This window comes from Symphalangus syndactylus, chromosome 18 (genome assembly GCF_028878055.3).
Source record: "Symphalangus syndactylus isolate Jambi chromosome 18, NHGRI_mSymSyn1-v2.1_pri, whole genome shotgun sequence".
Lineage (NCBI taxonomy): Eukaryota > Metazoa > Chordata > Mammalia > Primates > Hylobatidae > Symphalangus > Symphalangus syndactylus.
In genome coordinates this window covers 16,443,967-16,466,199 of record NC_072440.2, presented here as the reverse complement: position 1 = coordinate 16,466,199, position 22,233 = coordinate 16,443,967, and the positions used below count along the sequence as shown (strand labels likewise).

Genomic DNA, 22,233 nt, shown 5'->3' with positions numbered 1-22,233 from the left:
GTGGCATCTCTGCCTGGTGGGGGTGGGCTCTGGGCCTTCCTCCTCCTCACCCATGGGCCTTCTCTGGGTGCCATCCCGGCCTCTGCCCCCTCCCAGGGGCTGACATTATGGCCTCATGAGGAATCTCTCCCACCCCTAAACACACTTGTGGAGGGTGGCTCAGGTGCCTGGGACTGGGAAGAGGAGGAGGATGCAGCGCAGCCTCCAGGAGCTTCGTCCAGGAGCTACAGAGTTCTCGTCTAGAGGCTTTCTCTCTCCACCTGGAGAGATTGTGGAACAATACAGCCCTTTGTAGTGGACAAGGCACCTGTCACCCATGAGCCTCAGCAGGCCTCACAGCAGCCCCACGGGGGACACAGAAGTGCCAAGGCAGGCCCTGGAGGCATGGAGAAGTTACATTGCCTGTCCAGGCAGGAATGGCTACATCACTTGTGGAACCCAGTGCAAAATAAAAATGGAATGGCCTTGTTCAAAAATTGCTAAGAATTTCAAGACAGAGACAGAACACGAAACCAATCATGGGCCCTTCTAAGGGCGGGGTCCTGGGCCACCGCACACGCCGCACATCCTAGAAGCTGGCCGTGTTCAGGTCACGCAGCTATTGGGAGGAGCCAGTATTTGAACTCTGGGCTTCAACACTCCAGGCTGATGAGTAAGCCGGACAAGGCCAGAGAATCAGGGCTTTGATGGGATCCTCACCGTGAGGTCTGCACCCCCTGGTGCCCTGGCTTCCTCCTCCAGCTGGTGGGGAGAGCGCTCACCCCGTAGGGCGAGGGTGGCCAAGGAGGAGGAAGGCCAGGCGTAGGGCTGGCTGGGGCTCGAAAGTGTGTGGGGAAAATCTCAGACAAGTTAAAAGGTCTGCCCTTTGGTCTTTCTCTGGGGAGCTCCTGCTTTGGGCTGGGCCCTGCAGGGGAGGCCGGGCGCTCCACTGGACCCCGCATGCAGCCTGCCAGCGCTCTGACAGAGGGAAGCAGGGGCGAGGACAGAAGGATGCCTGGGAACAGTTGCAGCCACTGCTGGCCTTTGGGTTGGCACTGCCTGCTTACACTGCCCCAGGTCTGGGACAAGGTCCTTAAAGGACAGTCTGTCACCATGTGGTGGACAGAAGGGACAGGAGCTATGAAGGCTGAATGACAGGGTTCCACGTGCCGGCTGTGTGACCCCGGGCAAGTCCCTTGGCTTCTCAAAGTCAGCTTCTGGATGGGTGACATGGAGATGATCATATTTACCACACAGTTCTCGCAAGGCCCAGGCAGAACAGTGGATGCCACAGTGCTTTGGAAGCTGCTCTGCGATTGGGTCCACACTCTCACTGTTGGTGCCATTCTTGGAAGCTCTGCCTATGAAGACTCAGCACCCACAGGCAGTTGCTAATTCATTCAATGATTATTATCTGAACTTCTCTGCCCTGCTAGGATGCACCTTGGACACAGCCCCTGGTCTTCACAGGCGGGTCAATTTCACTGTGCTAGGTGGCCGGGAGAGGGGAGCTACAGAGATGAATGTGACATGCCCAGGTGTCAACAGCTTATGGAGTGGCAGGGGGCATGAAATAAGGCCCAGACCTCGCCTTTCTCTCCTGGGTCTGCACCTTCCTCTCACACTGCCCACCTCCCAGCCCATGCCCCGCCACACCCCAGCACAGTTCCTCAGGGTTCTACAGGGCACCCCCCTTGGCCTTGAATAACCAACTCCTCAGAACACAGCAGGCCCCACCTGCCTCCCCGAAAGCTGTCCCGAGCCTTGCTGTGGGCTTCTTCCCCATAGGGCAGTGCTATCTATGTGTGTGGAGGCCTCTCCCACTGACCACACGCTCTCCAGGCAGGGCAGTGTCAAGGTGACCAGCATGGCAGAGGTGCCTAATGAGTTGTGCTCAACGACTAGATTAATGAGCAGGGACTCTGGAGGCCCCACGAGAAACAGAACCAAGCCAGGGGGCTGGGACCCTACCCTCTGTTGGACCTGGAAGGGAGAGTGAGCTGGGACGCGAGGTGGGCAGGACTGAAGGGCGAACGTGCCCTTGGTGGAGGAGGCAGTGCAGTGCTGCACTGTGCAGGGCACAAGGGCACTCTGTGGTACACAATGGGAGGTGGGCGTGGGTGCCAGGCTCAGTGCCAGCACCACATGGGGGGACTGTGGGCAAAGGACCCTCCCCTCCCTAGACCCTGGGTTTCCCGCCTGTGTTGTGCCTGAACATCGCTCTGACAGAGGGAAGCGGGGCGAGGACAGAAGGATGCCTGGGAACAGCCGCAGCCACTGCTGGCCTTTGGGTTGGCACTGCCTGCTTATGCTGCCCCAGGTCTGGGACAAGGTCCTTAAAGGACAGTCTCAGTCACTGTGTGGTGGACAGAAGGGACAGGCTTTTCACCAGGGCAGAGGCTCTGATCCAGTGGGTCTGGCATGGGCCCAGCATCCCACAAAGGCCCTACCATCCTTTCTTCCTCCCTGCCCCTCAGTGGCCTACCCTGATGATGGGGGCAGCCTGGGGTCCTCGCCAGAACCTGCTGATCCCTAAATCAGGGCTGGCCACCTGCCCTTCTGTCCCTAGAATCAACCGAAGCTGCGGTGAAGAGGGGTTGGATGGCCCTTCCGGCAGATCTGGGGACCTCTGACCTCTGACCATCTTCCCCCAGCTGGCTGCTGAACCCTCCATGGCTCCCATCGCTTTGGGATAAAAGCCACGCCATGCTCCCTGGCAAGCCCCTGACGCAGTGGCCCTGGTCTCCCTGGCTGGCCTATCTCCCGAGGGGCCCTCTGAACTCCGGGGGGGCCCTGTGGCCCATCACTAGTGTTGTGCAGCAGGCTTATGGCCAGCGCTGTAATGGGCACCATGAATGTGGCCTCCCTCGTGCCTCTGACAGTCAGCAGGGGGTGGTGGAGGGGACTTGACACTCTCAGCAGAGGGCCACGCCTGGTCCTGACCACGCCTCCCCGCCTGCCTCTACCTCCACTGGGCAAATGGTCAATCCTGAGAGCTGTCTGTTGAGGGGGTGCTGGCTAGGTCTGCCCCAGGGCTGCCTGGGGACATGCTGGTGACAGCGCATGCAGGTGGTGGCGCGGGTGGGGTGGGGCTCAATGTGGCAGGACGCAGGGCGACTGCGGAGGCCAGGGCTGCAGCCCTGACAAGGAAGCAGCTCTCAAGGAGAACGTGGGATGGGAGGCCCCAGCAGGCTCCTCCAGGGCCAGCACTGTTCACGTCTGAGGCTGCGGGGCCCCAACGCCTGTGATCCCCAAGGGCCACCCAGGCCTCTGAGGCAGCCCGGGGTCTCCTGGACTCTGCCTTTTTAGCACACAGCCCCGTGACTCCGAGGCCCATTTTGGCCCTCTGCCAACTTTAGCCCGGCCCTGCACCACCCTCAGGGCCTCCGTCCACCTGAGAACCGCGCTGCTTGGGGAACAATTTGGGAGGCGAATTATTGTCAGTGGCACTGTCTTCCAAGGCAGCAGGCGGGGCCCCAATTCCAGGATGTGCTAGGAGTACGGCAAGCCACCTTCTCTCATGACTAGTGGGTGGGTGGGGGTTCCTACACCTGCTCAGAAAGCAGAAGCCACTGGGATGGAGGGACAGTGCCCTGCAGGACTGTGGCGTGGGGGCTGCAGGGAGGCCTGAGGGCTGGTGGCACCAGGTATATAGAAGATGCCCACCCAGGAGCAAGACAAGCCGACCTCAGGAGAGGTCTCCTCACTTGGTTTGAGGGGTCCCGGGTGCCCTTGGAGGACAGGGAGGTTTCGTATTAAAGCAGGTGACAGGAGCAGGGCCTCCAGCGGCCAGTCTCCCCCTGCCCTGCCTCCTTCACTTCCTGCCTCTACCCTGGCTCCTCAGTGAAGGGTGCTTAGGGCAGACAAGGGGGCTCCCCTGTGGGTGGGATCCTTGGGGCCCACCCACAGGAGGCATCACAGCCGTGCCCCAGGAGGCTTGGGGGATTGAGATGAGGCAAGGGGAAGGAGCTGGTGAGGGCAGGTAGCTGCGAAGCGGCTGGGCCAGTGCTCTTCCTGTGCACCAGGTGGCCCCTCCAGCTGTGTGTGCCCAGGGAGGCTTGGGGATCTGATCCACAGCAGCTCACACTCACTGAGCATGCTCATGCCAGGCCCTGTGCAAAGCCTGGGGGGGCAGAGCTATCACCTGCCTGCCCCTTGAGGGGGAGGGGTGTGGGGTAGACAGAACTGGACGAGCTGTTTCACCTCTCTGAGCTCCGGTTTCCTTATCTGTACCACTAAACCTTGCAGGTTGCCGGGAACATTGAACATGTCTGGTTATACAAAGAGCCCAGCCTGGAGGCTGCTCAACAGAGGGAAGCCTTGCTCCAGGTCTCTGTGGGCTGCCCCGGAGACGTGGCTGAGGACAGATTAAACAACCACCTGGGGCAAAAGGAGGCAGTGCCCAGTGTCTGAGCACAAACCTCTGCTTCCTGGTGGGCCTCCAGCAGTGGTGCACTCCCCACTCCCACCCTCCCACTCTGTGACTTCGTGGGGATGGGGACGGGGCAGGGAGTGGCTGACACCTGGAGCCTGTGTCTATGCTCTCTCCCTCTCCCTCTCTAGAGCTTCAGCCTGGGAGCTGTGTAGGCCTCCTGGAGGGGTCTGGGTTATAGGCACCAGGCGCTGTTAATCCTGCTGGGTCTCCAGGGCTCCCGACGGCCCACCACTATGACCCCATCAAGGCCAGTCCGGCTCCGGGCTTCTTTTCTGTCTGGGACTTGTCATCAAGCTTTTGTTCCTCCCTGGCATTCTAGAGTGCCCTATTGACATGCTCATGGCTGGTGATGGCGAAGAAGGAAAGGATGGAAAGTGGCTGGGCCACCTGCTACGGGCCACACACAGGGCCAGGTGCAGCCTGTCCAGTGCCTCAGCTAAGCTTCTCCAGAGACTGGAAGCCATCTTTGTAAGTGAGATGTGAGCTGGCCCTGGGGTGCTGGCAGAGCTAGTGACTGGGGAAGCTAGGACTGAACCCGGGTCTGACTCTAGAATCTGGCTTAGGATAACCAGAAAGGAGTCACTGTGTGCTTGACTGGAGTGAAGCTCCAGCCACGGATTTCTCTGCTCTAAGAACAAATGCATGGTATTTGGAGCAATGGTACAGCCTGGCTGAGCAACTGGAAACCACCCACCGTCCTTGGGTCAGACCAGGAAATCTCGCCTCAGGAAGCTGGGAGCTGCTGGGAGCTGCCTGCTACTCCTCAGTCAAGTCAGGGCTAACCTTGGCCTGTAGCCACCACCTGGCCCGCCCTTAGCTGGATCCAGCTAGAGAGAGGCAAGGGTGGCTTGGATGGGGAGGGCCGCAGGAGGAGCAGGCCGTCACCCCCCAGGTAGGTGGGGTGAGAGGGAGCCAGCGGCAGGGTGGCAGAGGGGCCTGGTCGGGCCTGTTTTTACACTTGGGCTCCTCCTGAGAATGCAGGTGAAGAGGGTGCCCTGTTCTCGGGCGCCTTCCATTACAGCTCCAGTGGACATCGGTATTGCCATGTTGGCCTGCAGGGCCAGGGGGCCAGGGGGGTCAGGGCTGGATTAGCAAAAATGTCAGGAGGTCACAGAGGGCACTGAGGTTGCATCTTGAAGGGCTTTGGGGCTTTGGGGCCCACTTAGACCAGCGGCCAAGAAACCTAGGGGAGGATTAAGGTAGGGCTGGAGCCCGTTCAGATTTGTGCCAAAGAGGGCTCTGGCCATGGCCTCACAGCTGGTGGGGCTGGGAGACAGGGAGGCTGGGCCAGAATCCAGGAGAGAGGAAACAGGGCAGGCAGTGAGATGCGGTCTTGGATGTTTAAACATGAGAGTTGAGGACCAAAAGGAGCAGATGGGCGTCAAGTGTGCCCCATCTCCACTGGGATGGAGTACAGTGGGAGGGAAGCCGGGGGCAAGGGGTAGGGCCACCCAAGAGTGCCAGGGCTCAACGTCCAAGGTGGCCTTGGGTGGGCCACATCCCCTCTAGGCTTAAGCCTCCCATCTGGACCAGGCAATGCTCTGAGCCCTCGTCTTTTCTCTACTAAGCCCTGCCTGGCACTGCGACTCCACCCACACTCCAGCCCTCGTCACAGCTGAGTCGCCATCACCTACCTCCCCCTACAAGCCCCAGCTGTGCGTGTGAGACAGTGAGGGACTGAACTGAGGGCAGGGCCCAGGACTCAACCTGGCTGGGGGCCCCAACTGACCAGACACCAGCCATATTTGGAGCCAGTCCAGTGAATGAGGTGTAGCTTGACCACCTGATCCTTCTCTAACAGGAGCCCAGTCCCTGGAGCTCAGTGGGCAGGGAGGCCACAACTTGAGAGGGGCTTGCTCCCGCTTTCCTTCAGCCAGGCCACCTGCTGAGCACTGGGCCTGGGGAGCTGCCCCGTGTCATCGCCTCCCTCACCAGCACTCAGACCTGCCTGAGTCCCTTCCCACTTCCAAGCACGTCCAGGCTCCGGGGCCTGCCCTCTCTCTGAGCTGGATACCTGCCTGCCTGGGCACTGAGGCCCCATCCATCCCCCGGCACCTCCTCCAGGAAGCCTTCATTCATGTGCTGAGCCAACTAGCCTCACCCATGCTCCTGCTCTGGGCAAGGCCCTGTGCTGTGCCCTGAGGGGGAGGCACCAAGCTGGCAAAGACCTAGCTGCTGCCCCCAGTCAGGGCGTGCTGGTGGAGGAAGGGTGAATGGTGGGACAGGGGAGGGGAGAAAGGTCCAGTGAGGTTTGGACAAGCAAAAGGCAGCCTTTGCCAGGTAGAACCACCCAAGATGGCACCTGGGTAGAGAGATGAGGGTGTGACCCCTGGAGGCAGGGAGTCCAGGAAAGGCTGAGCATGCAGGGCCAGAGGAACAGGCAGAGGGTGGCTTCCAGGAGTGGGTGAATGTGCGGGGTGGGGACTGGGACATAGATTGGTGAAATCAGGGACACCCAGGACCCTGAGATGGTCACTGCAGAAGAGGAGGTGCAGGCAGGGTGGAGGGGAGCTAGGGGGGAGAAGCAGGAATGCAGATGTCCAGATGAGAAGTGACACTGGCCATGCCGCTCAGGGTGATGCAGTTAAATGACGCTGGGGACAGTGTGGGACACAGCGTGTGCCCCCTAAGTGTCAGCCACCATTTCCACAGTGGCCTCCACTCTCCTCGGTCCTCCCTGGCCTCCCAGTTCTCCAGCCTCTCTGCCTGCTTTTTTCAGGATGAGCAGCCCCTTACCAAGCTCTGGCCTGTGTGCTGGGCCCTTCCATCTTTTCTCTCACTTCCAGTTCCTTTGAGCCTGGCAGGGTGAAGCAGGTCATGGCCATTTGGGGGATGGGAAACCCGGGGCTCAGAGGGATGAGGCTGTAGCCCCGTGAGTTGCAGTGGGAAAGCTCCTCCCTTCTCCCCCTGCCAGCAGGACAGTGGGCCCTGAGTGCAGCCATGCAGCCCAGAGGGCTTGGCTGGGGATGGGCAGGACAGAGATGGCGGGATGGCTGGGGAGACAGGTCTAGGGGCAGAAGGGTGGGGAAAAGCCAGGGGAAGCCTGGGACTCCACCTGGCCCTGCCTGCTCACCTGCAGATCTGTCCCTGGCGGCTTCCCTTTCTGGTGCTTTGCACCTCAGTGCCCCAACTGCGTCACACAGCTGACGCACAGTGAGTGCTTCCTACGTGCCTGGCGCCACGCTAAGCACCTGCTACTTAGTCGCTCATTTCATCCTCAAATCGATAGGAAGTACACACTATCATGATCGCCTTTTTACAGCTAAGGAAACAGGCTGAGGGAAGTTAAAAACTCGCCTGAGCAAGCAAAGCTTCCAGGGAGTGGACAGAACTGGTACCCAGGCCTCGCTCCACGAGCGAAGCTTTTCCCTCTCCTCTGGATGCCTGTGGCCTCCTGCAGGTCTAGGCCCTGTCTCCTGGGAGATGCCCAGGCAGTGTCTGCTGATCAAGGGGGTCACAGATGCTGCGACTGCTCCCAGGCTCTGTCTAGCACCGGCCTGGGGAACACTTACGAAGATGGCTCTAATGGTATGGAGGGACAGGGAAGGCTCAGGGCGCCCTGTCCCTGCTGGAACCCAAGGTCCCCTCAGGGCAGGCACTGCTTCTTGGGCAGTGTTCCTCTTTGACCTCCATAAGCATCGCCAAGCACCCACTCCTGGCCAGATCCAGAGAGGAGGCAGAGAAGGTTGGGCCTATATCGGACGAGGCGGAGCAGTTCAGGGAGCCAGGCAGGAGCAGCTTCAGGGGTGCGGGGAGAGGAGTTCCCAGCTGCCTTTCTGTGCCCCCATGTCCTCATCTCCAAAACACTCGCACTGCTCTCAGGGTGGCTGTGAGGTTGAGGTAAACACGGGGCAGAGTGCGAGGCCCAGAGGGAGCTCGGGCTGAGGGTCAACTCAGATTGGGGTCCCTAGCCTGCAGCTCAGGCCCCACTGCTCTCATGGGCGTGGTGGGACCCCTGGAATGGGCTGGCTGTGAGTTCTGCTGATGTCGTGCCCACAGGAGGAACGTCACAGCCAGAAATGCTACTGGGCCTGCACAGCCGCGTCCCTCAGGCCTGTTCTGCTCCTAACCTGGGGCCCTGGACTTGGGGGTCCACAGGGCTGGGACTTTGGCCCAGGCTTTGCTCACGGGCTGTGTGGCCTCCCTTCTCAGGGCCTCAGGCTCTTCATCTGTCAAGTGGGGACAGCTGCCTCCCAGGGCTGTGGGGGAGGGGCTGGAAAAGCTGCCTGGAAAGTTCCTTGCAAACTCTAGAGGGGTTGAGCGGTACTGGTGAGGCGGGAGAGCCAGGGCAGAGGGAATGGGCTGAAGATACACCCCCAAGGCTGCCTGAGGAAGAGTGGGTGCCCACAGCTGGGGCAGCCAGCGGAGCCTCCATGAAGGGGGTGGGGTGCATCCCACACCTTCAGGACTGGTTTCAGAGGAGGCTCCTGGTCCTGGGGCTCAGCCAGTGAAAAGGGCAGGTGTGGGCTCTGCCCTAACGGAGGGTCCCTTCAGCCCCAGCAGAACCATCTGTTTTAGGCAGAATAATGCCCCCTTAAAATGCCCACATGCTAATCCCCAGAAACTGTGACCCTACCTGGCAGAAGGGACTCTGCAGATGTGCTGAAGGACTGTGAGATGCGAAATTATCCTGGATTACCTGGAGGGGCCCAGTGTGATCACAGGGGTCCTTGAGAGTAACCGAGGGAGGCCGCAGAGGTGGGTCAGAAACAGCTGTGAGGACTGGGGCGGGTCAGGCTGCTGGCTCTGAAGGTGGAGGAGGGGCCGCGGGACAAGGAACGTGGGCAGCTCTAGAAGCTGGAAAGGCAAGGAAGGGGATGCGCCCCTGGGGCCTCCAGAAGGAAACAGCCCTGCCGACATCTTGAATTTAGCCCAATGAGCCCCAGGTCAAATTTCTGACCTACAGAAGACAATAAACGTGCGTTGTCTTAAGCAACTGAGATTGCGGGAATCTGTTAGCAGCAGCAAGAGGAGCGGATGCTCCACCTATCCTAAGCATGCTCCAGGGAGGGGGGCTTGATTGAAGACCTGGAGCTGACCAGCGTGGCGTGCAGCACCCCATCAGCCTTGCCACAAGCAGGGTCCCGGGGCCTGAGGTAAGCTCCCATGCTGCACCCCACGCTGGGTCCTCAGGTGTTTCATGTAAGTCTCCCAGATAATTGAAACTTATCACTTTAACCTGCAAATCCAACAATTTTAACTGATTGTAATGGGAGTCTACAATTGGTTACACGTTTTGGGGCCTCTTTAAAGTAAACATACTTACTCTGTTCTTCACCTGTGCTCAGGGACTGGGGTGATTATTACAAAAAGCAATTTCTGGGTGCAGCTGAGAACCCAGTGGCCCAGGCCGCTGTGCTGGAGGTATTCTCTCTCTCTGGCCACATTCTAGACTTACAACTGCGCCTCCCATTGAGGGCACTCCCCTCCCTCACTGGAGCCAGAATCCCGGCTCTGTCCTGCCCAGCTGCATGGCTGGAGCCCTTAGCCCCTCTGAGCCGCAGTGTCCTCCCCTCCGTGGTTTCTAAGACATGGCCACTTTGGCCTGCAGGTTCTGCCAGGGGACGGGGATCTGAGCCGCTCTCGTGAGGAGCTGGCCAGTGCTGCAGTCAAGGGCACAGACTCTGAAGCCACGTGGTCCAGGGGCTGCCCTTGCTGTGAAACTCCTCAGTGTCTCACTTTTCTTATCTACCGCTGGCTCCTTCTGCCTGTGCCTGTCCTACCCTTCTCCCCTCCCGGAACCCCAAAAGGGGCTCAGGCTGCCCACAGGCCCAGGATCTACTGGGACAAACTGCCTGTGATCTCTGCCACAGGCCAGCAATCCTGGCAGCATGAACATATGAGGATGACCCAGTTCTGAGCCCCTCACCATCTGGGCTGCTCTCCCCACATAGGGCCCGGCTCTGAATGTGATGCTCTGGTGTGCCTGACCAGCATGGGGCAGGATGGGAACGCTCACCTCCCTTACTCTCCATACCTTGCCTCTATTAATACAACATGGGGGCAGCCACACCTCATCAGGAGCTACTGGTTAGGGCCTGAAATCCAACACGATCCTATGTCTTTACCCTATAGGCTGTTCTTAGAGGAGATGGTGCTAAGGGTGATGAGCTCGTGAGAGAGGGGCTCACTTGTGCTCTAGACTTGAGGCCCCCGGACTGACCCTTCTCAGAAGCCTGGGTCTGGTTCCTAGTTTAGGGGGTGAGGTCTTGGCTACTGGCTCTTCCTTTGCTTCGTGTTGGAGGAAACCGGAGGAGGAGAAGTCTCTTCTGTCTGGGGCAGGACAAGCTCTAAGGGGTGGTATGGGAGGATTCTGATAATCACAAAGGTGGGGGTACAGGGGAGGGTCCCCACCCAGATGCCTAGCACAGAGATCTCCTTGATGTGTTCCTTCAGTCCGCCTCCCAAACCCAGGCTGAGGCTACCTGCATTCTCAGGGCCTCCCTCCTCACCTCCTGACCCCACTCCAGGGTCTGGTTCTGGGCCTTTATCCACTGACTCTCATTATTGAATGCAAGCACAGAGGCCCTCCTCCCCACCCCTGCACCACCCATTTACGTGATGCCAACTCAGCGTGGCCCTCTTCCACCACCCATCCTCTTCCTGGGAAGGTCGCGGGGTACCTGAGGGGCCCAGCTCCTGGTCCTGCCTGGCTCTGGAGCTCTGGCCTCAGACAGTAGTGCCCACTTTTCGTAAGTGAGACCGAGGGCCCTGGGCCCCCTGAGACCTGAGAGTGGCCTCAGAACACTGACAACTCTGGGGCTCCCTCCACCTGCCTCCAGCCACCCTTCCAGACAGTCCACAGCACTGACTCATGCCTGCCTGGAGGGCAGTGGTCATACCTGTTGGCTGGGGCTGAGGCTGGAGGCTCAAAGCCAACCCAATCTGCCATCTCCAGCTCTTCCCAGGCCAACCCGGACTGCCCAAGTCAACAAGACAGACCTGTCCAGAGAATTTGCGGAGAACTGGCTTCCAGCCTGAGCTTGCCCTGTCTGCCTGTGTGACCAGAGGTGAATGCTCTGACCTCTCTGGCCCTTACTCTTCTTATCTGAGAAAGAGGGCGGCACCTGTCCTGTCTAGCATGGACTTAGGGTTCATAGAGCACCGTCAGGCAGACCCATGAGCTCCTTGAAGCCCCTAAGGAGTGGGCCAGCCTGAAGCCTCCTCAGCAGCACACAAGGCCATATCCCCTGTGGCCCATGGACCTCCCTCCTGCTGCCTCTCTAGATGCCTGGGTCCCCCTGAGGTCCGCATGAGGGCCATGAAACAAAGCCACCTCTCTGGGACCTTTAGGCTCTGACCTTCACATGGCCCTGCAACCCTGATGCTTGAGACAGCCCACACGGTCAGGACTTCCCGGTAGAGCTCAGCCCTGCAGGGTGGTGTGGGACCTTGGGCAAGCCAGGGCACCCCAGCGAACCTTAGTCTCTTCCTCGGAGAAATGGAGACCGCATTACCTGACCCCATAGCTGCAAACACTGGTGTGAGCTATCTGAGAGCCATTAAGAAGGTCGTGACAACCCTAGGCGACCACAGCTATGCACAGGAGGTCCTGGGCAGCTGGCAAAGCCCGGAGGCCAGCAAAACAGCAGAACCGACTGATATAGAAGAATGAGTAGACGAGGAAGTCTGCTTTCCACTGTGCACACTGAGCTCTGTCCAAGAGCAGTGATTTCCCCTCTTCCTTCTCGTTCTCCTCACACCAGTCCCTGATCAGCCCTGCCAGCAGGCCTCGCAAGACACCTTGAGCAGCCTCTGAGAAGTAGGTGGCTTTTTCCCTGAGAGGTCCTGGAGGTCCTGGCCGGTAGCTTCCCTCCCAGGAGAGGAGATGGGTAAGGACTCTCCTGCCCTGACCCATCTACTCAAATGCCCTCTTTTGCGGCTGAGTCTCAGTGCTGCTTTGCTGATCCTGGGAATCCTAACTGTGAATGTGGGTGTTTACGCAAGTCGGGGAGCTTTACAACACACGTCTCCTTACGTGCACAGGCCAGTGGATACTAGCCCTGGGTTCTTTGCTACAAACACACAAACAAAGAACAAACGTGTGTGATGGAGGGTAAAAACTTTAAAAAGGAAAAAGTGAGTTCACACCTGGAGTGGAGCCCCCCGCACTCACACGACACGCAGGACTGCACGCACGTGGGCACACCCCGCAACACAGACATATGCTCCCATGCGCACGTCACACCCACACACAGCACACACACGCCCATGTCCACATGCCAGCGCACACCCAAGACACACATGTGCACACACACACAAGTGCAAGTACGACAAAGGAAGTGGAAGAAAAGTGTTACCCATGAGTAGCCGCCGTTTCACCCGCTTGTCCACATCAGCTACTGACGTGGCATTGAACTGAGAGCGCTCAATTGCAGCCTCATCCTTCTCTAAAACACAAGTAAGGGACAAACATGGAGCCAGTGGTTAATGACAGCCCACTTCCCGCGGCCCAAGACAGTCAGCCTCTCGGCGTGGCGCACGCAAAGCCAACACAACACGCCGGCCAGCTCGGCATCCTCGCCAAGGGGCTAATCCCAGGAACCTCCAAGGTGGGGGTGTTCAGGGCAAAGCAGAGAGCCAGCGAGGGCGGGGGCGGGGGGACGTGCAGGAAAGGAGGAATGACCACAAAGTGACCTGGGACACAGAGGGGACTCAGGGCCCATGGGCAAGCAAACAGAGAAGGAGGCTGAGGTCAGGGCAGACGGGACTCGTCCGCACAGAGCCACAGAAGCAGAAAGCACCACCACAGTGCTTTACGGAGACACAAGTGATTACAGACCCCCGTGGCTCAGGCTGGAGAGGCAGGCACAGGACGAGGCACAGGACAAGGGGACAGGGCCACAAGGTCCGGTGATGGATGCACTGAGACAGCAGAGGCTCTGTCACAGGGACATGAAGGGGTGTCAACACTCATGCAAAATTAAGAACAAAACATAGGACACACACGCGCACACACACAATGGATCCAATAGAATAGACACAGAAAAACCACGGGATCGATTTGGGCAGCGCTGGTTGCCTGCTTGTCTATAGAGGACTAGGGCTAAACATTCAAGTGCTCAACAAGGGGATGCAAAGAGGGATCACTTATTTTAGGAGCATGCGGAGGAGAGGCAGCCCCGAGCGGGCCAGGGAGCATCCTGGCTATGCCAAGAGGCTTCCTGTGGAGGGCAGGTGAGGGTAGCTGGGTTGACTTTCTTTGCTCAGAAGGAAATATGTGGACACATTCGTTCCCAAGGGGGACACGGATGAACAGTGGGCAAAGGCAGGTGAAGGCATCTCTTCCTGGCCAGGAGTAGAAGTAGCAGCAGCAGGGGCTGGGTAAGGAAGGTGATTTCTAACGAGAGGAGAGGGAAGGTGGGGCTGGGGAAGTTAATTTAGAAAGGAGATCCAGGCAGGGGCCTTCGCATGCAGTAGACATCAAAAAATAAAAAAGCAAGAAAGGATGATTCAGGTGGACAAGACAAGATGTGTTAGACAAAGGCTGGGTGTGTCTGGCCTGGCAGCCATTTGCACTGCCCCCGTGGCCACAGAGCTGGCTCCAACAGAGGTGGCAAACCCTGCGGAAGACCTCGAGCAGACGAGACAGGAGGGAGGCTGGGTGGCCCGGGAGAGCCCCAGGCTGGACAGCGGAGGGAGAGAGGCCGGAGGAGAGGAGGTTCTAGATGGGATCAGGCTGCAATAGAGACACTGGTCTGAGACCGGGTTTGGCTTTTAATTCTTTTTTAATTGGTTGGTTGGTTTGGTTTGGCTTTTGGCTCTGAAAATAATTAATGAACGTCAGTTATCAGACAAGACAGGCAATCAGGGACCATCACCAGAAAAGCAAGAGAAATGAGATAAAAATGAAATAAAAAATGGTTGTCTGAAAGAAGAGACCACACAGAGGAAGGGAGAGCCACCGCAGGCAGCAGAACCCATGATGACAGCCCCGGACTACAGAGGTGACAGCCTGGTGCCCACCTGGGCCCTGCTCCCTGAGACCCAAGGGAGCAGCATCCTGGGGGACAGAGCGGGGGCACACCCTGGCCTCATGGGCTTCTGTCTGCCGACCAACCCTGTCCTGTCCCCTGACTCTCCCTCAAGAAGTATCTTCCAGATTGACAATAAGAAATGGGGCTTAAAAAAAATAACTGACTTGTGTTGAGTTTCTAAAGTTTGCCTGCACAGGAAGGGTTGAACTCTGGCACCAACTTTGAAACTCCACCCTTTCTCCGTTAAAAAATTTGCTGCTATTTTTAAGTGGGAGAAAAAAACCTACTAGTGATTGTGGCATGAAATAATCACAAATATTCGAGCTTCCCTTTGGAAATAGGGACCAGGGGGAAGGAGGTGACGGAGACTTAGATCAAGACTCCATGTGACAGGTGAGAGACGGGCTGGGGCAGCGGCGGGAAGAGCAGACTTCAGGTTGGGGAGAAAGGCCAGCAGGGGCCCGGCAGCTTGGAGAGAACAGCAGTGAAGACACCACACCCACGCAGGGCCCACACTGTCCATCTCCCCTGGACTTTAGACAATGACCACTCAAAGCCAAGTTCTGAGGAAACCTGTTAGTTTTCCAGACAGCTGTGGGCAGCTCCCATGACTAACGTGGCTGTGTGCAGTTACCTGAATCTGGCTGTTTTCCATATTAGGGGAGGAAACACCTGTGCTTCTGGAACAGAAGGTCTTAGGTGCATACACCTCCCTTCTCCCCACACACCGCCTGCCTGGGGCCACCCCTCACTTCTAGGACAAGGACGTGCAGAACCCCTGCTGCTAGGGAGCCCACGTCAGGCGTCTCCAGAGAACACAAAGCAGAAGAGCCTGGTCCCGGGGGGCTGCAGGCCCCAGAGAAGCCTCCCCAGAAAGCCTCCCCAGGGGCGCCGGCCATCTCCACCATTGCCATAGGCTTGCCTTTCCTTATTTCCCTGAAGCTTCCTTCCGGGGAACCCAGACGTGGCAGGGTGCTGGCCCTGCTGGTGAACGCGTGGGGGGTGGGGGGCGGGGGGGTGCAAGGGTGGTGTGCGGCAGAGGTGCCTACTTACCGATGCACGTGCGACCGTCTGAGTGGAGGGCGTACTTCTGGTGGCAACCACACATGGGGCCTGTGTCTGTGTCCTCACAGCTGTGCTGGCAGCCTCCGTTTCCATAGTTACAGGTTACTAGTTAGGCCCCAAGTGTACACACGTGTGTATAAACAGAACAACAAAAACGATTAGTTTGCCGGTGTTGGCTGCTGCCTTCAGGGTATGGGGAAACTGAGGCCTAAGGGCATCAGTGGGTAGGGTCATGAGGCTCGCTGGGCAATGGGGGAGCATTTCCCTGCACTTCAGCCCCTCCAGGGACCCTGGAGTCACTCACTCCCTAGAGCTGAACTGGGGTGGGACAGAATGGACTTGGGGTCGTCTGGGCTTTGATCAGAGCAGGCACAGAGCTGATGTGCTCAGACAGTGGTACATGAAGACAGCTTCATCCTTCTCGGGCTGCAGGACACTTTACAGCCGCCTGTCTTGATGGGGCAAATGTTTGTCAATGCCAGGACATACTTGTCAAGCTGTCGGGGGAGGGACATGGCGGCCCGTGGTTCCAGGTGACCCTCATTTCCTTAGTTCTGGCAGAACTTTCCTTCCTCTGCCTGTCTTGGGGTGTGTGGATGTCTTCACGGAGGTCCCCCCTCAGAGTTGCAGGGGCCACCTCAAACTCTATCCCCTCAAAGCCCTAATCCTCCGGGAGCTCGGCAATGTCCGAACAGACTCGTGCAAATTAATGTCATCTGAGGTACGGTTTTGAAAATCACCTAAATAATAACCACATTACATTGTTTTCAATGCTGTGGCCTGGAGGATCTGGTGCCTTTCAGCCCAGAATCTCAAGATGTTTCACAACATCAGCAACCTGCGTTGGCTGAAAAGGGGGCAGAACAAAAAGGAGTCAAGTAGAAAAAACTACAAATTCAAGTTTATTTAAACACATGGTCCATTTCCAGGGTGAGAGAGATCGCTAGAGGGGAGCAAGGTGACCCAAGTGCTCCCCAGGGGGTGTAGGGCCCCTGCCTTGTGATGCTGGCGAGACAGCTGCACGCCCATCATCCGAACGCAAATGTGCACCAGGGCCTCTGTATGGGGCGTGTTCTTGGATACTTTAACCATCTGTCCAGAATTCAAGCTACACTCTAATTTATTTGGCAAAACCCTAATGATCAAATATGCAAAAATAAATCTCAGACCAACTATGGTTAGAGGGGGCAAAAATCCCAAATCCTGAGAGTTTGAATGAATTATGTTCTACTCGGTTGACGCCTGAGCACAGCTGGTACCAGAGGGAAGTCAATTGGTGGCAACTCCCAGAGAAGGATCTGAAACGTTTCGGAACTGACTTCTCGGCACTCCTCCTTTCACAGAAACCGAAGCAGAGCCTTCCTGCCCACCTGTCCTGAGTGATGGGGCACCTCAGCCTTGGACACATGCTGTCTCCACAGCGGGTGGGGAGGATGTCAAGAAAATGGCTTGATATGGGGACAGGTGTCTGCTCAGTGCCTCAGATGCTCTCCTCTGCAACCAGAGGCTCTAAGAGGCTGCTCCCTCTTCCACAGGGAGCTAAGGATCATCCAGAGGAGGGAGCTGACTTCTAGGGGGAAATTTCAGGGACCTGAAAAATGCTTCCAGAAACACAACTGGGCTTCAAGCACAAAGCCCTCCAGCCCCTTCTCCTCAGGAGTGACTCTTCTCTGGGGTGGAGCTGGCACCCTGGATGAGAGCTCAGCTTTCGTCTCTCAACAGCTCGTCTCAATGGCCAGGAAGGAACCCAGGGAAGCCAGGGATTCCTGGAGGCTGCAGCTCTGCGCAGATCTCAGGCGATGGGGAGAGACCCAGGTGGAACCCACTTTGGGCTGGACGTTGTGTGTCTTTCTAGGACCCAGGAGATTCCCGTTTCAGAGTGGGCAGGGGTGCAGCTGGGGAGAAGGCAGTTCTTCTTGAGCTCCAGGCTCCCGGAGACAGGCTGTGCCCCAAAAGTGACTCTAATGAGGATGGAGGCCTGCCTGAGGCAACTCGAAGGGGATCCAGGCTCAAGGACCCTTGTTCCCTCCACATAGTCATTTGTGCATCTCACAGACCCCCAAGGATTGAGCCTTCGAGTACCGGAGAGTCCACAGCTTGTACACAGAGGTGTCTGAGCTCAAGCTCTGGTGAGATGGACAGAAGGATGGAGAAAACCTCCTCTGGCCCCGGCCCTGGCGTGGGTCCTGGGCTCTGGACGGATGACAGCTTGGTTCAGCGCCCTGCAGTCCTCTTGAGCCACAGAGGCTGGTTGGCTAAGCCAGGCCTCAGCCCCCAACCCAGCTTGAGATCTGGAATTTCCTGGAACGCAAGTGACTTCAAGGACTAGAGTGAATAACTCAGAGCTAACTTCTCACCAACCTTGTCTCGTTAACTTCACAGAAGCAGCCAAAGCTGGGCTGGCTGGGCAGCTGCCTGTGCAGGCCCTTCACGGGAGGCCTCAGGCCCCAGAAATCACATCGGGCTCTCCGTACCTTGGAGATATTCAGCCACCCACGGAGAGGGTGGGACTGCTGTTTCTTAAGCCAGCACATATTCCAGGCAAGGGTTGAGCCCTTCCTGGTGGGGGCAGCTGGGGTGAGGGTTGTGGAGGGTGTCCTAGCTGCTCACAGGGCCCTGCCTAGTCCCTGACCTCTCGCACTAGGCTGGCGCTCAGAAGATGCTCTCTGAGCAAACTCCTCCTTGCAGTGCTTGTCTCAGATGTACTATGGGGTCAGGGAGCAAGCCGGCCCCAGCCAGGCCACCTGCAGCCTCTCCCTGGCACTGGACTCAGGGCCCAGTTTGAGCAGGCCCTCGGCCTGTCTTCTGCCTAAGGGAATGCACTGTCCTTCTGGCCAGGGCTATCCACAAGCCTGCTGATGCCATGCATTTTTGACCTTGGCTTTTCTCGTGAGGAAACTCAGATCACACAACAGGGGGGACTGGGAAAGCTGGAGTCAGCATCTTCTGTTCTGAGGTGGCCGGGGACAGAAGACTTCTCTGCAGCTAAAGGAATCCATCTGGTGTGGAGAGGGGGCCTGGATGGAGCCCTGGGGCTGGAGGCTGGCACTTCCAATCGAGACTGCCCCTGTTTTGTCCTGCCCTGGGTGACAGTATACCGGCTTATCTTGGCCACCCCACAGGAAAAAGCCTGGAACACAGAGAAAGGTGGTCCGCCTCTCGGACCATACCTGGGGCAGAAGGAAGCACCTTCACTTTGGAGAATGGATGAATCACATCTGGTGCACATGGGTCCCCAGGGCCTTGGTGACTGTTCTAGGAGACCGTGAGTTGGGAAAGGTGTGGCAAGGCACCCACAGGAGAGCTGATGACAACTGAGAGGAACAGTGACTACGGATGATGGACCAACAAGGGCCAGCTTCCTCTCCACAGAACGATGGGTGGCAGAACGGCCATTTTCTTTATGACAGCAGGGCAGCCTCAGTCTCTCATTTCCACAGCTAGGGTGAGGACCACCTTTTTCTACTGGGAGTTGGAACTGGACACTTCTCCCTAACATTTTTCTGCATTAGAAAGTGGGCTTGATATGAGGCACTTGTCTCTTGCCAGAGATGGAAAGTGCTTCCGGCAGTCTCCTTTGGCTCTTTGTAAAAAAGGGCAAATATGACATCGCTTTGGGTATCCCTGGTGCCCTCATCTCCCACGAGGAGAGGCCCATCCCACCATCTCCCCACGTAGCTGTGGGGAGGATGCGCTGGCTCCCAAGCTTCTGAGTTCAGCCGTCGTTCTACTTGGTTTCCTGGCTCCTACTCCTACTGGGGAATGGGGTGTCCCCATTAAGAGGCTGGACTACACGTGGGCCCTGTAGGCAGACCACCAAGCAGATCCTGAAGTGGCGTCTTTGGCCAGAGGCCTCATTCCGCCCAGATCTCCGAGAGTATCGCCATCTGCAGTTAGCCTTGCAGGGGTCAAATTGTGAGTTCTGATCTTTACATTTTATTTTAGAGATGGAGTCTTGCTGTGTTGTCCAGGCTGGACTCAAAGTTGGGCTACAGTGATCCTCTGGCTTCTGCCTCCCAAGAAGCTGGGACTATAGGTGTACAGAGTTCTGATCTTTGGTCCCAGAAAAAAGGTCAGCAAGCCTGGAATGGGACTACTTCAGAACCATACTCTTTTCCTTCATTGTACTACTCATTACCAGGGGCTTCCCAGGCCCATCGAGAAACCTGGTCCTACAGATCTCTGTGCCACGGCCCCGCCATTCCTGCTGGACAGCTTAGGCTCAGGGGCTGCCATAAGATTCAGCCCAGCTCCTGGGGCTACACTGGTAGTGTCATGCTTGGTGTGGAAAACCCCAAGGGTTTACAACCCTTGTCCCTTATGCCCTATCAGGCCCCTTCCACAGGCCCTGCCCTTCTCTCCACCCCATGGGGCTGGGGACCCTCCCTGGCCAAAGTCCAGCAGACTGGACAGACCCTCCAGAAAGCAATGGCAGGAGGCACATGGGACGTTTGACCCATTTGTCTCCCTCTACCTACGTGTGCAGTCCTTCTGGTTTTGGGCAAGGTCAAAGCCGGGCCTGCAGTCGCAGGCCACCCCACCTTTGGGCGTCTCCCGGCAGATGTGGGCACAGCCATGGTCTTTGTTCATGCAGTTCATACCCTCTGGGAAGAGAGACAGACAAGAGACGGGTTGGGGACCAGGCAGAGAGGCAGAGAGAAAATTTCAGGCTGAAAGGGGATAGCCAATGATATGTAACAATCAAATGGGCTGTCATTGCATGTATCATGCACACACACATATGCGTGTATGCAGCAGCCATCTACACGGATATCCCTTAGGGAGAAAGCAAAGGCACGGTGCCTGGGTCTAGATTCAGGCTTTGCTCTGTGAGTTGCACCGTAAATGGCACCTCGTGACCCACGGAGACCAAGCTCTTGCTTTAGGTCAGATTGCAGGGCGTGGTCTGTAGAACTACTTTTGTGTCAGGGTGATTTGCTCCCCTCTCCTGAGCGACCCATGGTTCTAGGGTACCCCCCACCCACCCAGCAGACTGGATCTCCCCTCTCTGTCTGCCTGGAGTGGCTCATACCCCCTTCCGTTGACCTCAGTTGATGTTTATCTTCCCGGTGATTTGTGAGGCGTTTCTAGAATTTATGAGGTCAGGGGTCAAGTGAGAGGTTGTAGGCCACAAGTCCATCAAGAGGCCAAGGCAGATGAAAGGGAAGAGCCTCTGTCTGCCAACCCACCGGCTCTGCGACCTGCCTTCCACCTCCACCCACAGGAAGCTCAGGCAGGAGTGAAGCCGGCTCGGGGAGCGGCAGTGAAAGCTGCAGACAGCGAACACGCACAGGGCGACCTCCTTCCCCCGGGACACACTGGCCTCTTGTTCCAAGGGAGGACTGGCTCAATCCTGACCCCATCCACTTTAAATATGGGTATGCGGCAACACAGAATAGATTTAAAAACACAAACACCCTGCTAGTTGTAATAAAGATAAAAACGTCTAAAGTTAAAAATCAAACAAACAAATGGAAATGAGGAAGCCTGCATTTTGCCCAGCACTGTAACTCCTGGTTTCACCTGATTTTGCGACTCATATTTCCTCACCTTGATTTTCTCACTAATCAATCAAATTGTTGGAGTGACGCAGAGTCTAACTAAGCAACGAGTTAACACGGAAAGCGCTTTCATGCTGCTGCCCTGCACGGTAGCTGCAAGTTCACACGGAAAGACCCTTTCCACTGGCTCGATTCCGAAAGAGCATCAGCGCCTGAGTCACACAGATAGTGGTGTGCGGTCAAGGCTTAACAGCCGGCAGGGGTGGAGGCTGATTTGCAGTATTTACCAATTTACGTGGGATAAATACGCCAGCCATGGCTAATTTCAAGGTATCAGGGAGATGTCGCCGAGGGTAGAGTTGGGAACAAATGTGCACAGTTGGCTCTCACAAGCTGAGACAAGCCAGCCATAGCACGTCCCTTTCTTAGAAAGGTCGTTGTAAAGTCAGGCAGATGTAGGTGTGAACCTGGCTTCCTTCCTGGCTGTGGCCTCGGAGACAACTGCTTCCCTTTTCTGAGCCTAATCTTAGAATGAGACGATCACCTCTGTCTCACGGAGGAGCTGTGCAAATTAAATCCAGTTACAGACAGGAAATGCCCGGCACTAAGAGACGAGGTCTGTCTGTGGGGGCACTGGCTCCTGAGGCCGGTGTCTCTCCTGCAGGTCTGGAGACGGCGTGTCTCCTCCCTGGGGCCTGGCTGGACCAGGCGGCCCCTCCTGAGAGGCGGCTCTCAGTAGAGAAACCTTCCCAGACTACTGAAGCATGTTCAGTCCCTCATCAGGTCTTCTGAGAGCCTCCTGCCCCGGTAAGGGGTTTGGCCAGTGGGTGGTGGCCAGCAAGCTGTCTCCCTGACCGCTACTGACGGCTGTTGTCAGCGGTGGGCTGAGTCCAGGGTCGCCCCCCTCACTCCCTGTTCATCTGGCTTCCATGGCTCCCTGATGTTCCAGCTTCTTCGCAGCTGTACACACTCCACGGTTCACCATCCCACAGTGCCTGCTGGGCAGCCCCTGAGGGTGCTCCATCTCCCCTTGCTGCTCCTTCCTCCTGGGCTGGACACCCTCTCTTGTCCTCCATAAACGAAATCCTAGGCCTGCCTCAAACTCCACCAGTTCCACAAAGCCTCCTCGCTCCTGCCTTCTACTCCCCGTGTCTCTCCATGCCACCACCCATGTGAATTTCCTAGGGCTGTCCTATGGCCGGCACAGGAGATCAATGCTGTCAGCAGATGTGTGCTTTCTTCCCGAGCTGGGAAGGGCCCAAGGGCCCTTGTTTGG

General features: G+C 57.3%; 1 protein-coding gene across 2 annotated transcripts in view; it reads right to left on the bottom strand.

Annotated features, from left to right (window-relative positions):
- The window catches only part of SCUBE1 (signal peptide, CUB domain and EGF like domain containing 1), a 140,002-nt gene that overhangs the window by 41,625 nt on the left and 76,144 nt on the right, over positions 1–22,233 (bottom strand). The window contains exons 5-7 of one of the 2 annotated variants that reach the window (XM_063622901.1): positions 19,935–20,060; positions 15,445–15,561; positions 12,715–12,804 (exon numbers count right to left, since the gene is read on the bottom strand). In XM_063622901.1, the coding sequence (XP_063478971.1) occupies positions 12,715–12,804; positions 15,445–15,561; positions 19,935–20,060 (333 nt within the window). The remainder of the gene's footprint in view (positions 1–12,714; positions 12,805–15,444; positions 15,562–19,934; positions 20,061–22,233) is intronic. The other variant, XM_055253153.2, reaches the window with a different exon arrangement.